The 12,630-nt window shown below is 37.4% G+C and overlaps 1 protein-coding gene across 1 annotated transcript; it reads right to left on the reverse strand.

Annotated features, from left to right (window-relative positions):
* Positions 1–262: 262 nt before the first annotated feature.
* On the reverse strand, positions 263–2,101 carry LOC141707603 (protein ASPARTIC PROTEASE IN GUARD CELL 1-like). The gene has a single exon (XM_074510844.1). It carries the CDS (start codon positions 1,995–1,997, stop codon positions 537–539), a length of 1,461 nt encoding a protein of 486 aa, XP_074366945.1. The 5' UTR covers positions 1,998–2,101; the 3' UTR covers positions 263–536.
* Positions 2,102–12,630: the final 10,529 nt, after the last annotated feature.

Here is a 12,630-nt window from a genome sequence, read left to right on the forward strand (position 1 = left end):
TAGCTGTTGAACCGGACCGCCGGAAATTCGGCCCGGCACGGTCAGCCCGACCGTTTGGCCGGCTCTAATTACAGCACCTCCGAAAGAAACAGAATTATGCACCATTATTCAGTGCCCGGTTTGATTTCAAAAGTGTGAGTCTGAATAGCCGAACTTAAAAAATTAATTTTTTAAAGAATAATTTGATTTCACATCTTTATATAGGGCCCATAAAAATTTCCATACCGCCGACCCTGTCTGCAACTAAATTTATTATAACTCGTCTTTAATATAACTGTTTATTGTTTGAAAAAATTGAATTTGACATCCAACTCCTTACATTTCATTTAATTTTTGACAGCAGCTCTGCAACAAATAAATAAGTTTCACATTTATGATCCCACAACTGCCCCCCTAGACTTGTAACTTATTGCAACACCACCGCCCACTTCCCCAACCACCTCTATAAATAAAAACTCTCATTAACAATTTACACATTTAACAGGGGTACAAACGTCATTAAACCACCAACAATCTCTTTCAACTTTTTCACTACTTCAACATTTACCAGCCGAGAACCCCACTTTTGAATTGGCTATATCGTAACTGACACGTGTCCCCTGTTGCTGAACATTACCGATGATAGTAAGTGATCCTGCAGTTGGCGCGAACGCTAAACAGTACTTGCCACCGGCTTCTACCGGTATCAGGTAATTCTTAGCCGGAAGCGAAAGTGTCTTCCCGCCGGCGAAATGAAACGCCACCGTCGGCACCGAGATTCTCGTCATTGACGACAAATCATAACACGTATCGAACAATGCGAAGCCAGTTGAAGCCGGTAAGTGCTGTGTCCCTTGCTTAAATGAGTCACGAAGCGAAGTATACGCTTTACTCGGTAACCGAGTTACAGCAGTTCCTGAGTCAGCTATGACACCGCCGCGTCCTGACTCGTTAATCTCAAAAATTGACGGTGGAAGAGATAATAACTCACCGCCGACGCTGAGTCCCGTCACTCCGATGTAGAAAAACGTGTCAATTTTCGGATTACGAAGTAACGGAGACATAACAGAATCTACCGGCATCGCCGAGTTGAAATCAATCGTCGACGAGCTCGCTGAGTCACGATCAGGTAAACAATACGAAAATGACGTCGCTTTAACTTGAGAAGGCAACGAAAGTTCTCCAGCTCCAAGACCTAGCAAACCAGCAGCTCCAACAAACAATCCTTCATTATCATGACCACATCCAATCGCAACTTGAGGCACCGAGCCTGAGCTCCCGAACGACACCGTTTCTGTCGCGAAACTACCCCCAGTATACGATCCATCTCCGTACGAGACCTGATACAAACACGAATCGCCGGCACGTGAACACGAAGAAACTTGTAACGCACTGCACTGAGTAGAGCTACACGAGAGTTTCGAATATGAATTCGAATCAGTCGGGTTGAAAATCGGGTCGGATTGTTGGTAACAATCCTCGCAAGGCTGGCACTGGATCCAATTAATATCACTGCCGGTGTCGAGAACCATGTAATATTGCTTCACCGGTGTTCCAACGCCGAGACGTGCAAAATATTCACCGCTTCCTTGGCTAATACCGGATGTGACCGGTGATTGGAGGTTTTCTGGTCGGATCTCGGTTTGGATCGGTTTGAGATCCGATCGGGTTAAGTTACTGAGTTTGAAGTCGAGTTTGGAGGTGATGTAATTGACTCGCGCTGAGTCACGAGCGAGGCGTGCGAGTGTGAGTGAGTCGTAAGTTTTGTGCGTGTGTTTACGGAGAGAAGTGCGTGAATGTATAGACACAGAATATGTGCTAGCAGTAGTATAGGGGGCTTGGAGTGGTGTTTTAAGTGAGTGAGGGTTTAGAGTAAGGGCGTGTTTGGCAAGTCGAGTAGAAGCAGAGACCTCAAAAACGGTGGTTTTTTGAAGTGAGCGACAGAGAACTGAAGAGAATAGTAGACAGAGAGTGAAGAGAGAGAACCAAACAGGAGCAGTATTCATCTTCTTTCTCATCTTCAACAATCTCTCTATTGTTTTTTGTGGAGTGAGATTTTAAGGAGTGGGTAATATGAATTGAGGGCATGAAAAACGAGTAAGTGCCGAGTAGAGTGTCTGTAATAACTCTGACCCCACAGATTTGTTCTAGCAGATATTGCTGTTATACTCTCTTATAGCATCTTCAAGACATTAAGTAAACTTATTAGCTAAAACATCATTAGCTAATATTTTGTGAACACAAAGGATTTATGCTCCAGTTGTATTAGTTATATTCATTAGCTATATTTAAAATATTATTTTATTTTTAATTTTAAATATACAAATAAAATTAATTTAGGCTATTTATATTTAACACAATTGAAAATAAAACATATATTTAAATCAAAAATATTTAATGACAATATTTTTATTTTTTTATATTTATGAAAATATTTTAAATTAAATATTATAAAATAAAAAATTATTACAATTATAAATATAATAACATATTTAAAAATGGAAAATATAAAATTAATAAACATTACTTACATATATATATAATTTTTAAATGAAGCATAGTTTATTATAATAAAATATTAGAATTTTTATTTTGGTTAATAATTAAATAATATTTAAAAATTATTTAAAGTAGTATGCTATTTATTATAAAATATTATTTATAAAGAGAACATATGATAGTATTAGGTTAAACCATATTTTAAACATGAGAGCTGACGTGTATTTGATTTAGATGATGGGAGTCCATTCAATAAATGTAGTTTGCCCTTTTTCCGTGATCTAAAAATATACCTAACAGGAGCTCCCGTGGGAGTGATCAAAATTTTAGATATTAGGTATATTAGATTGCCACATATACATTATACCTAACAGAGCGTTGGAGATGCTCTTAAGCATCTGCGAGGATGGACCTGTTAGCAATAAAACCTAGATTACAGCTAAAATTTCAAAAATATAGATAATATGTAAAAAAATACAACTCGAACGCAGATACCTGTTAGGTATACTTTTAGATACCGATAAACAAACCCGCTAGATTTGTTGATTGAGCACCATCATCTATATTCAGGTCATTTCCCTCTCAAAAAACTTTATCCCCAGCTTCTTTTTACCTCCAAAATGACTATTTTCCTGTTTTAATTTTAAAATTATTAATAAACTAATATAAAAATAAAATTAGTTAAATATTTTATAATATATGAACATAATATTTTTAACTAATTCTTCTGATGTTTATATTATAGAATAATATCCTTAAATATGTTTAATTAATTTAATATTTTAGTTTCACTTGTATTCACTAAAAAATAATTATTTGATTATTAATAATTTATTCACAACTATATATGTTAAAAAAATCAATTAATATAATTGTTGAAATTTAAAAATAATAATAAAACTCTTTTCAAATATAGCAAATCATTTTAGCTAATGCCATTAAAGTAAAATTGCTTACAGGTTCAACAAATTTTACGTAATATCTATTTTGTTCTATTTTAGCTAATGAATAACGCTAATAGCCTTGGAGATGCTCTTATCCCAACCCGAGCTTAAATTGAAAATTAATTATTAATGATCCGATTCAATAAGGATCCGATCCATTAAAGCATCTCCAATGTTACTCACTTGTTAGTAGACTTGACAATACTGGTATACAACATGTGAACACGGTACGAAACGACACGAATAATTAGTGTTTGGGTTCGAAAATTTGGTACACGAACACGAAAAAACACGAATATAATTAGTGTCGGATTTGGATTTTCGATCTAGATACACAACACGGAACGAAAGTACACGGAATAAATAAATAGTTAAATTTTTAAAAATATATAATATACATATATATACTATATATCAAATGTGAATTTACCTATTTTAAGTAACATATATATAATTGTAAATACTAAATTATATTTTATTATTACTTAACTTTGTGAGAACTTCACTATTTGGCATTCATGATTTTTATGACATTTGTTATCGGTAAACTAAATTTGTTAATTTCTTTTTAAGACATTTTAATGGTAAACTAAATTTATGCTATTTATTTTTAGATTCGTTGTCGTGGATGCAAAAAAACAAGCAAGATCAAGTTATTGACTTTATATTTTTAATTTCTTTTGAATGTTGAACAATTTGTAGTTTGTTGTACACAAGAACATTTTCACTTGTCTCATGCTTTTTTATTAGGAACTTTGTTGTTCACTATTCAAGACCATTTAATTATCTATTGCATTTTTTAACAATTAATTTTTTTATATAATCCGTGTACTTTAGTGTACTAAAGCGGATAAACACGAATATATTAGTTCCGGGTTAGTGTCACCAAATTGGTACACGAATCCAAATTCGGGTCGGGTTCGGGTTTAATGTTTGGTAAACGAAAGCACGAAAGTACACGGAACGTTTGTACACGACACGAAACGTTGGCAGGTCTACCTGTTAGCCTGTTAAGCATAACTCGCATAATAACTCGTGCGAGGCACGAGTCATTTTCTATAATTTTTTTATGCATCATGCAATTATAATATTCTTAATTGTTTTCTTATTTGTAAATGTTGTACAATGCCTAACGTATTTCAAATACAAGTTGATTGTTTATCAATGTGTATTATTTTCATAAAAGACAATACCAAATTACACAACGTTTCAAATATAACCCATTAAGCAATATATATATATATATATATATATATATATATATATTCCTATTTGTGTTGTATAATTTGTATTTAATGAATGAATATAAATAGGGTAGTTAGTGTATGTCTAAAACGAAACGATTATACTTAATCTGTAGAATGCCGTTAGTATGTTTCCAAATAAAAAGATAAAAAATAACATTTATGTTGAATACAGAGTTAACAAAAAATTTTGAATTTTATTTAAATAAACTATATGTATTGTTCTCTATTATTAGTGAGTTCACTACTAACTTACAATTAACTTACCCAATTTAAAAAAAAAATGCATAATTGAAGTTAAGATGACTTGCAATCATAATATACAATAATGTAAAATTTACACTATTGTTAATATAAAAGTTGATTTTAATGAAAAAGGTTAATTTTTGAAATCGTATGTATGCATGGGAAAATGTTAGTTTTTTATTTACACTACGGTTACCAAAATAACATTAAGTCATATGTGTGTGTCAGCATGTAAATTGTCGTATGTTACATTTCTTAGTAAATTACGATGGTTTCAATTATTTATATTCTAAATATCTGATTTATGTACATTTTTAATCACTATTAACATCTAGTATGACAAATGACTACTTAAATAACATACATTTATAATATTCAAAAATTAAAATTATGTAATAAATAAATTGTAATAATTTATATATGGTATTCATATTATCAATGACAAACAATCTATATCTAGTTTTACGCAACTGAATATCAATCATGGTTGTAACATAAAAATAAGTTATATATTATAAAGACTTATTATTGATATTCATGTTTTTTTCAAGGATTCGAAGGAAAAATTATAATTATATCGTTATTTAAACCGTTTTTAAGTTCCTTTCTTTTTTTCTTTTTTTTTTGCTAAATATTTTAAGTTCCTTTCATTACTACTCTAATATTTCTTCATATAATAATTTGATAACATTATATACTATTCTCCTAAAATTGACTAAAATTAAATATTTTTCAATTTGATAAAGTTTTATAAATATCAGTTGAACTAGTTAATTCACTCAGATTATTGAACAATGTATATTTTTTCTTTAAATAGTATAAAATACATTGAATCAAATGTTAAAATATAGTATAGATATAAATTTTATTTGAATAATTCAAAATATAAAAATAAACCAAAATATTTGTATAATATTATCTTGATCAATGAATATTATTTATCTAAAAGAATTATTTTTAAAAAGCTAGTTTTTTTAAAGTGAAAAATAAAAAATAAATTGATTTAATATATCATCGTAGTTTTAAAAAATCGCATGAGATCTCATATCAAATTTCGAATATTTTTTAAAATCGGGACAAGTCCCAAAAATAATAATGCGCTACCAGTGAAGTTTGTAATTTTAATATAATTAATCAATTGACTTGATCTTATAAACACCTAAACACATTAATTTATATTAACATAAAATATTAAAAAAATCACATTTCTCTCCGACAAACGTAGAATATTGATAGGGAATAAATAAATCCTGATTACGTAATTAATATTGCATTAATTACTCAAGATTTGGGCTACAAGGCCCAATAAGAAGATGTATGACATTCAGACCAAAAAGGTTAACACATTGATAAAGCCTGATGGACCAGATCAGGCCTGATGGAACAAAGAAGACCCAAAACCCTAAATATTAATTAATTTCGTAATTAATTAATAAGGGAGAAAAATAGCTATTGAGATGAGTCCTAGTGGGACATAAATCCTTGTAGATTGGCCTCCAAGGAACCTCATGGGATAAGGAATCGACTTCCTACTTCCTAGGACTCCAAAGTCCATTCTAATTCGGAGACTTGCCCATAAAGTCTCCTAACCCAAGTCCAATTCAAGGACTCCCAATATCTATATAAAGGGTCTCACCCCCACCAATAAGAACTACATTTTTTGGCTTGATTCTCTAATTCACAGAGATACATAGGCATCTCGTAAAGGCATATTTAAGCTACGAAACACGAGAGCAGCCATTAAAGGCCTTAAGCTCCCGAACTTTAGCAATAAACACAGCAATTAGTATACTCTAGTTTTTTATCCATAACATTTGGCACCGTCTGTGGGAATCGCAACAACAACCATGGCGAGAACACGGAGAACAAGCAGCGCCCTTGAAGGAGGAACACCCGCGGGGACAACCCAAACGATTTCGTCAACCGTGGAGGTGCCTCCGCATTCAACCTATGCCGCTACCCAAGGAGGAGCCCAGGTAGGGGCAACTGAACCTCAGCCACAAGGGACGATTCCCTCAGCTACTCAAGGGACGAATTCCCAACTTCAGCAATTGCATGCACCTGTGAATTCTCGACCAATTGGGTATGAGTATTCAACTATGGTGACCACTAACCCCCCTTATGGGATGCCCCTTTACCCCGAGATTGGAGGAAGTGGGCATGCTGGACGGAGTGAAGCACGGAGGCAAACACCCCTTTACATTCAAGGTTTGGATCCTATCCCAGAGGATCAGGAATTTTCTGGCCCTTATACTGAGAGAGATTCCGAATCTTCGGACGATGAAGTGGCCCCAAGAAGGAGACGTGCTGGCAAAGAACCTATAGCTGATAGTAACCAACGTCCTAGGAGTACCCGAGGGGTGAATCCCCAAGAGGTGCAGGAGAGAATTAAGGCGCACGAGGCAGAAATTCAAAGGCTGAAGCACGACCTGGAGGCGCACCAGGCTCCCAGACTCCCATTACCACCTAAGGGGAGAAACCCTCCTCCAATAATAGACCTGGATGGTTCTTCACAAAGAAGGGTTGTAGTCCCAAGAGCTGATCCAAGCAATCTTCTTCCCCTTGGAGATCCTGATGATCCCACTCCACCATTTACTGAAGAGATAATGAATGCCCACATCTCAAGAAAGTTCAAGATGCCCACTATAAAAGCTTATGATGGAGCGGGAGATCCCGCTAATCACGTCAGAACCTTCTCCAATGCACTGTTGTTGCAGCCCGTGAATGACGCTATTAAGTGTCGGGCCTTTCCTCAAACCCTGTCGGGTATGGCTCAAAGATGGTATAGTCGTTTGCCCCCAAACTCTATTGGGTCCTTCAGAGAATTAAGTCAGGCTTTTATTAAGCAGTTCATCCACGAGAGAGTGCATGAGAAAAGTTCAGCATCCTCCATGAGCATTGTGCAGGGAGCGAAGGAATCCTTGAGAGACTACCTGAATCATTTTACAAAGGAAACTTTAAAAGTCCCGGACCTTGATGACAAGGTAGCCATGATAGCACTGCAACAGGGAACTAGGGATGAATTCTTCAAGATGTCCTTGGCCAAGCGCCCCCCCTGAAAGCATGTTACAGCTCCAAGATAGAGCCGGGAAGTACATCAAGGTGGAAGAGAGTATGAGGAAGACCGTAGTAAGTAACGAGCCCGCTGGAGGCAAGAAATGGAAAACCGATCTTGAATATATTGCAAAGGACAAGTATCCTAGAACTGAGCAAAATAATGACTCAACCCCGAAGAAGGGAGGACCTGGACAAAAGTTCATTGAGTATGCTAAGCTGAATGCTCCAAGAAGCCAGATTTTGATGGAAATTGAGAAAAATCGAGATATTCGTTGGCCTAAGCCCTTGAAGGCTGATCCTACCAAGCTAGATAAGAGCAAGTATTGTAGATTTCATAAGGATGTTGGTCATGACACCGATGAGTGTAGACAACTGAAAGATGAAATTGAATTCCTCATTAGAAAAGGAAGATTGAACAAGTACACTGGAGATGGAGGAGATAAGAGCAATAACGTGAGAAAGAACTTTGATGATCGAAGAAGAGATCAAGATGATCAAGGGCGAAATCCCCAACCTAGGGGACCGGTGATAAATGCAATCTTTGGAGGACCGCGACCCCGAGGGCCTGTGATAAACACAATTTTTGGAGGACCAACCGCTGCTGGATTATCCAAGAACTCCAGGAAAGCGTATACCCGAGAAGTTATGCATATTATTGGAGAAGCCCCGAAGAGGGATAGGACAAGAATAACAATGGCTTTCGATGATTCTGATCTGGAGGGTGTGAAATTTCCCCATAACGACCCGTTGGTCATAACCCCAATAATAGGGACTAGCCCGGTGAAGAGGGTCCTCGTAGATAACGGTGCCTCAGTCGACATCTTACTCCATGATACTTTTTTAAGGATGGGTTACAATGATTCCCAATTGACCCCAACTGATATGCCGATATATGGATTTGTGGGAGTAGAGTGCCCCGTGGAAGGAATAATCAAGTTGCCAATAACCATAGGTCAGGAACCAAGGCAAGCAACACAGATGTTGGACTTCGTGGTGGTGAAGGCTAGTTCAACTTTTAACGCTATCATGGGAAGAACAGGGATACATGCCTTTTAGGCCGTCCCTTCTTCCTACCATTCAGTCATGAAGTTTCCCACAAGGAATGGGATTGGAGAAGAGAGAGGAGATCAAAAAATGGCAAGGAGTTGTTACGTAGCCTCTTTAAGGGCAGATGGAGTTGGGGAGCAAGTTCTGCCTATTGAAGATCTGGATATCCAAGAGAATGATGAGAAACGAGGGAAACCAGCAGAAGATTTGGTTATGATTCCTTTGGCTCCCGGGGATCCTGAGAAAGTAACTTTTATTGGAGCAACACTAGAAGAGCCCCTTAGAGGGAAGTTGGTGAATTTTTTGTAAGAGAATAGTGATGTTTTCGCATGGTATGCAGCTGATATGCCAGGAATAGACCCGTAACTAATCACTCACAAGCTGAATGTGGATCCAAGTCGGAAAATAGTGAAGCAAAAGAAAAGAAGTTTTGCTCCGGAGAGGCAAGAAGCTATTAAACAAGAAGTAGAGAAACTCTTAGAGGCTGGTTTCATTGAAGAGATTCAATTTTCGGAATGGTTAGAAAACCCTGTAATGGTAAAGAAGGCCAATGGAAAATGGAGGATGTGTGTGGACTTTACTGATTTGAATGACGCATGCCCTAAAGACTGTTTCCCGTTGCCAAGGATAGACACTTTGATAGATGCCACTGCTGGACATGAGATGCTGAGTTTCATGGATGGATTTAGTGGATACAATCAGATCAAGAAGCACAAGCACGACATCCCAAATGTATCATTCATCACTGACTTTGGTGTTTATTGTTATCTTGTTATGACATTTGGTCTCAAGAATGCAGGAGCCACCTATCAAAGGTTGGTAAATAAATTTTTTAAGGATCTTATTGGCAAGACCGTGGAAGTTTATGTTGATGACATGCTAGTCAAGAGTCTAGTAAAGACTGACCATATAACCCATTTGAGGGAAGCTTTTGAGGTCCTAAGATACCATAAGATGATGTTAAATCCTACGAAGTGTGCTTTCAGAGTAGGGTCTAGAAAGTTTTTGGGATTGATGGTCTCCTAGAGAGGAATCGAGGCCAATCCCGATAAAATAAAGGCAATCCTGGACATGGAACCACCAAAAACTATCAAAGATGTTCAAAAGCTCACATGAAGGATTGCTGCATTGGGACGATTCATCTCCAAGTCTGGGGACAAGTGCTTGCCATTCTTCAAGTCCTTAAAGAAGGTTAAAGATTTTATATGGAGTGAGGAAAGCCAGAAGGCATTCGAGGAATTAAAGAAATATATGGCTCAGGCCCCGTTGTTGGCCAAGCCAGCTTTGAATGAAGTCTTATACTTGTACTTGGCCGTTTCAGAAAGTGCCTTGAGCGCTGTGTTGGTTAGGGAGGAACTGAAAATCCAGAAACCCGTATACTATGTCAGTAAAATTCTGCATGGAGCTGAGTTGAATTATTCAACTATTGAGAAATTTGTACTAGCCTTGGTAATGGCTTCAAGAAAGTTGCGTCCCTACTTTCAGGCTCATAGGATTGAAGTACTAACAAATCAGCCCTTGCAAAATATTATTCATAATCCCAAGGCTAGTGGGAGGCTGATCAAGTGGGCAATAGAGTTGGGAGAATTTGACATTAAGTATAAGCCACGAACGACAATAAAAGCCCATACATTGGCTGACTTCGTGGTGGAATGTACCATACCTAACCAAGAAGTCGGGGGCAGGAAGATACTATACCTCAGACAAGGAAGTTGATAAGGAGGACAAAGAGAAGGATGATAAGGAGAAGGAATATTGGGTTCTCTATTTTGATGGAGCATCAAAAACAAATTTAAGTGGAGCAGGTCTAGTTTTACAAAGCCCTGATGGGTTCTTGATTGAATATGCTATGAAGTTAGACTTCCCGACCACAAACAATGAGGCAGAATATGAAGCTCTGATAGCTGGCCTCGGCCTAACAGGGACACTGAGAGTCAAGAACTTGAAGGTCTGTGGAGACTTGAAGTTGGTCGTATCCCAGGTAAAGGGAGAGTTTGAGGCAAGGGATGATACGATGGCTAAGTATGTCGGCCTAGTAAGGGCTATGATGACCCAATTCGATGAATGCCATGTTGAGCACATTCCAAGGGAGGAAAATGATAAGGCATATGCCTTATCAAAGTTTGCTTCATCTGAGATAGAGAAAAGTTCAGGAAGTGTATACTTCCGCGTTTTGAAGACACGGAACATTGATGTTAAGCTTGTAGTTCCTATTGGTCTGGGGACGTCATGTATAGATCCCATTAAGACCCATATTCAAACCTGTTGGTTGCCAAATGATGCTACTGAAGCACGGAAGTTGGTTGTTCGAGCGCTAAGATACTCCTTGATAGATGGAATTTTGTATAAAAGATCTTATGTGGTTCCCTACTTAAGATGTCTTAGGCCTGATGAGGCACGCTTGGCTCTGGAAGAAGTACATAAAGGTATCTGTTGGCAACACTTGGGGGGCAGAGCGCTAGCTCATAAGATAACCCGTTTAGGCTTCTATTGGCCAGAAATGATGGCTGATGCCAAAGAGTATGTGAAGAAGTGTGACCGCTGTCAAAAGCATGCGCCTGTCGTTAGACAACCCCTCGAGATGCTGACCTCCATCAACTCACCTATCCCCTTTTCTATGTGGGGAATGAATATACTTGGACCTTTCCCCATGGCCACGACACAAAGAAAGTTACTGATTGTAGCCATTGATTATTTTACTAAATGAATTGAACCCAAACCATTGGCCAAAATCACAGCTAAGCAGGTTGTACAATTCCTGTGGGAAAACATCATGTGCCGGTATGGAATTCCCCGTATCTTGGTTACCGATAATGGAACACAGTTCAATAATGAAGAATTCAAGAAGTATTGCGAAGAGAATGAGATTGAGTTACGATTTACCTCTGTGGCTCATCCATAAGCTAATGGGCAAGCGGAAGTGGCAAATCGAATAATCCTGGATGGACTAAAGAAGAAGATTGAGAAATCCAGGAATAATTGGGTGGATGAAATACTCCCAATACTTTGGGCTTACAGAAGTACTTGTAGAGTCACTACCGGAGCCACCCCCTTCATGTTGGCGTATGGGGCAGAAGCCGTTGTCCCTGTAGAAATATCGCACTCATCTCCCCGAATCCAGGCTTTTAATATTGAGGAAAATGAGGAGGGGCAAAGATTAGCCTTGGACTTAATCAATAAGGTACGGGATGAAGCACATGCGAAGATAGTGATTTATCAGAAGAAAACTTCATTCTATTACAACCTCAGGGTTAATGAAAGGTTTTTCAAGCAAGGAAATTTAGTCCTAAGGAAAGTGGAAGCCTCTGGAGTAGGGCAGAAAGGAAAGCTTGCCCCAAACTGGGAGGGGCCCTATAAGGTTAAAAGCATTCAAGGAAGGGGAACCCACAAGTTAGAGATTATGGATGGTTTTGAATTCCCAAGAACTTGGCATGCACAAAACCTGAAGGTTTACTATGTGTAAATCAGTTGAACACGATTCTCACTTGTCAAAGCAACAAGTTGGTTCAAAAGAACCTTGAAGCTTTGCCGGCGTAGGATTTTATATTCTAATTCCAGTAGGATTTACATTGTTGGTTCATTATTGTTAAGGGTTGAATTCATACCATGTAAGG

Source organism: Apium graveolens, chromosome 2, assembly GCF_009905375.1.
Source record: "Apium graveolens cultivar Ventura chromosome 2, ASM990537v1, whole genome shotgun sequence".
Classification (NCBI taxonomy): domain Eukaryota; kingdom Viridiplantae; phylum Streptophyta; class Magnoliopsida; order Apiales; family Apiaceae; genus Apium; species Apium graveolens.

Coding starts and splice junctions, on each gene's coding strand:
- LOC141707603 (XM_074510844.1), bottom strand. CDS start 1,997: ATGAGAAAGAAGATGAATACTGCTCCTGTTTGGTTCTCTCTCTTCACT.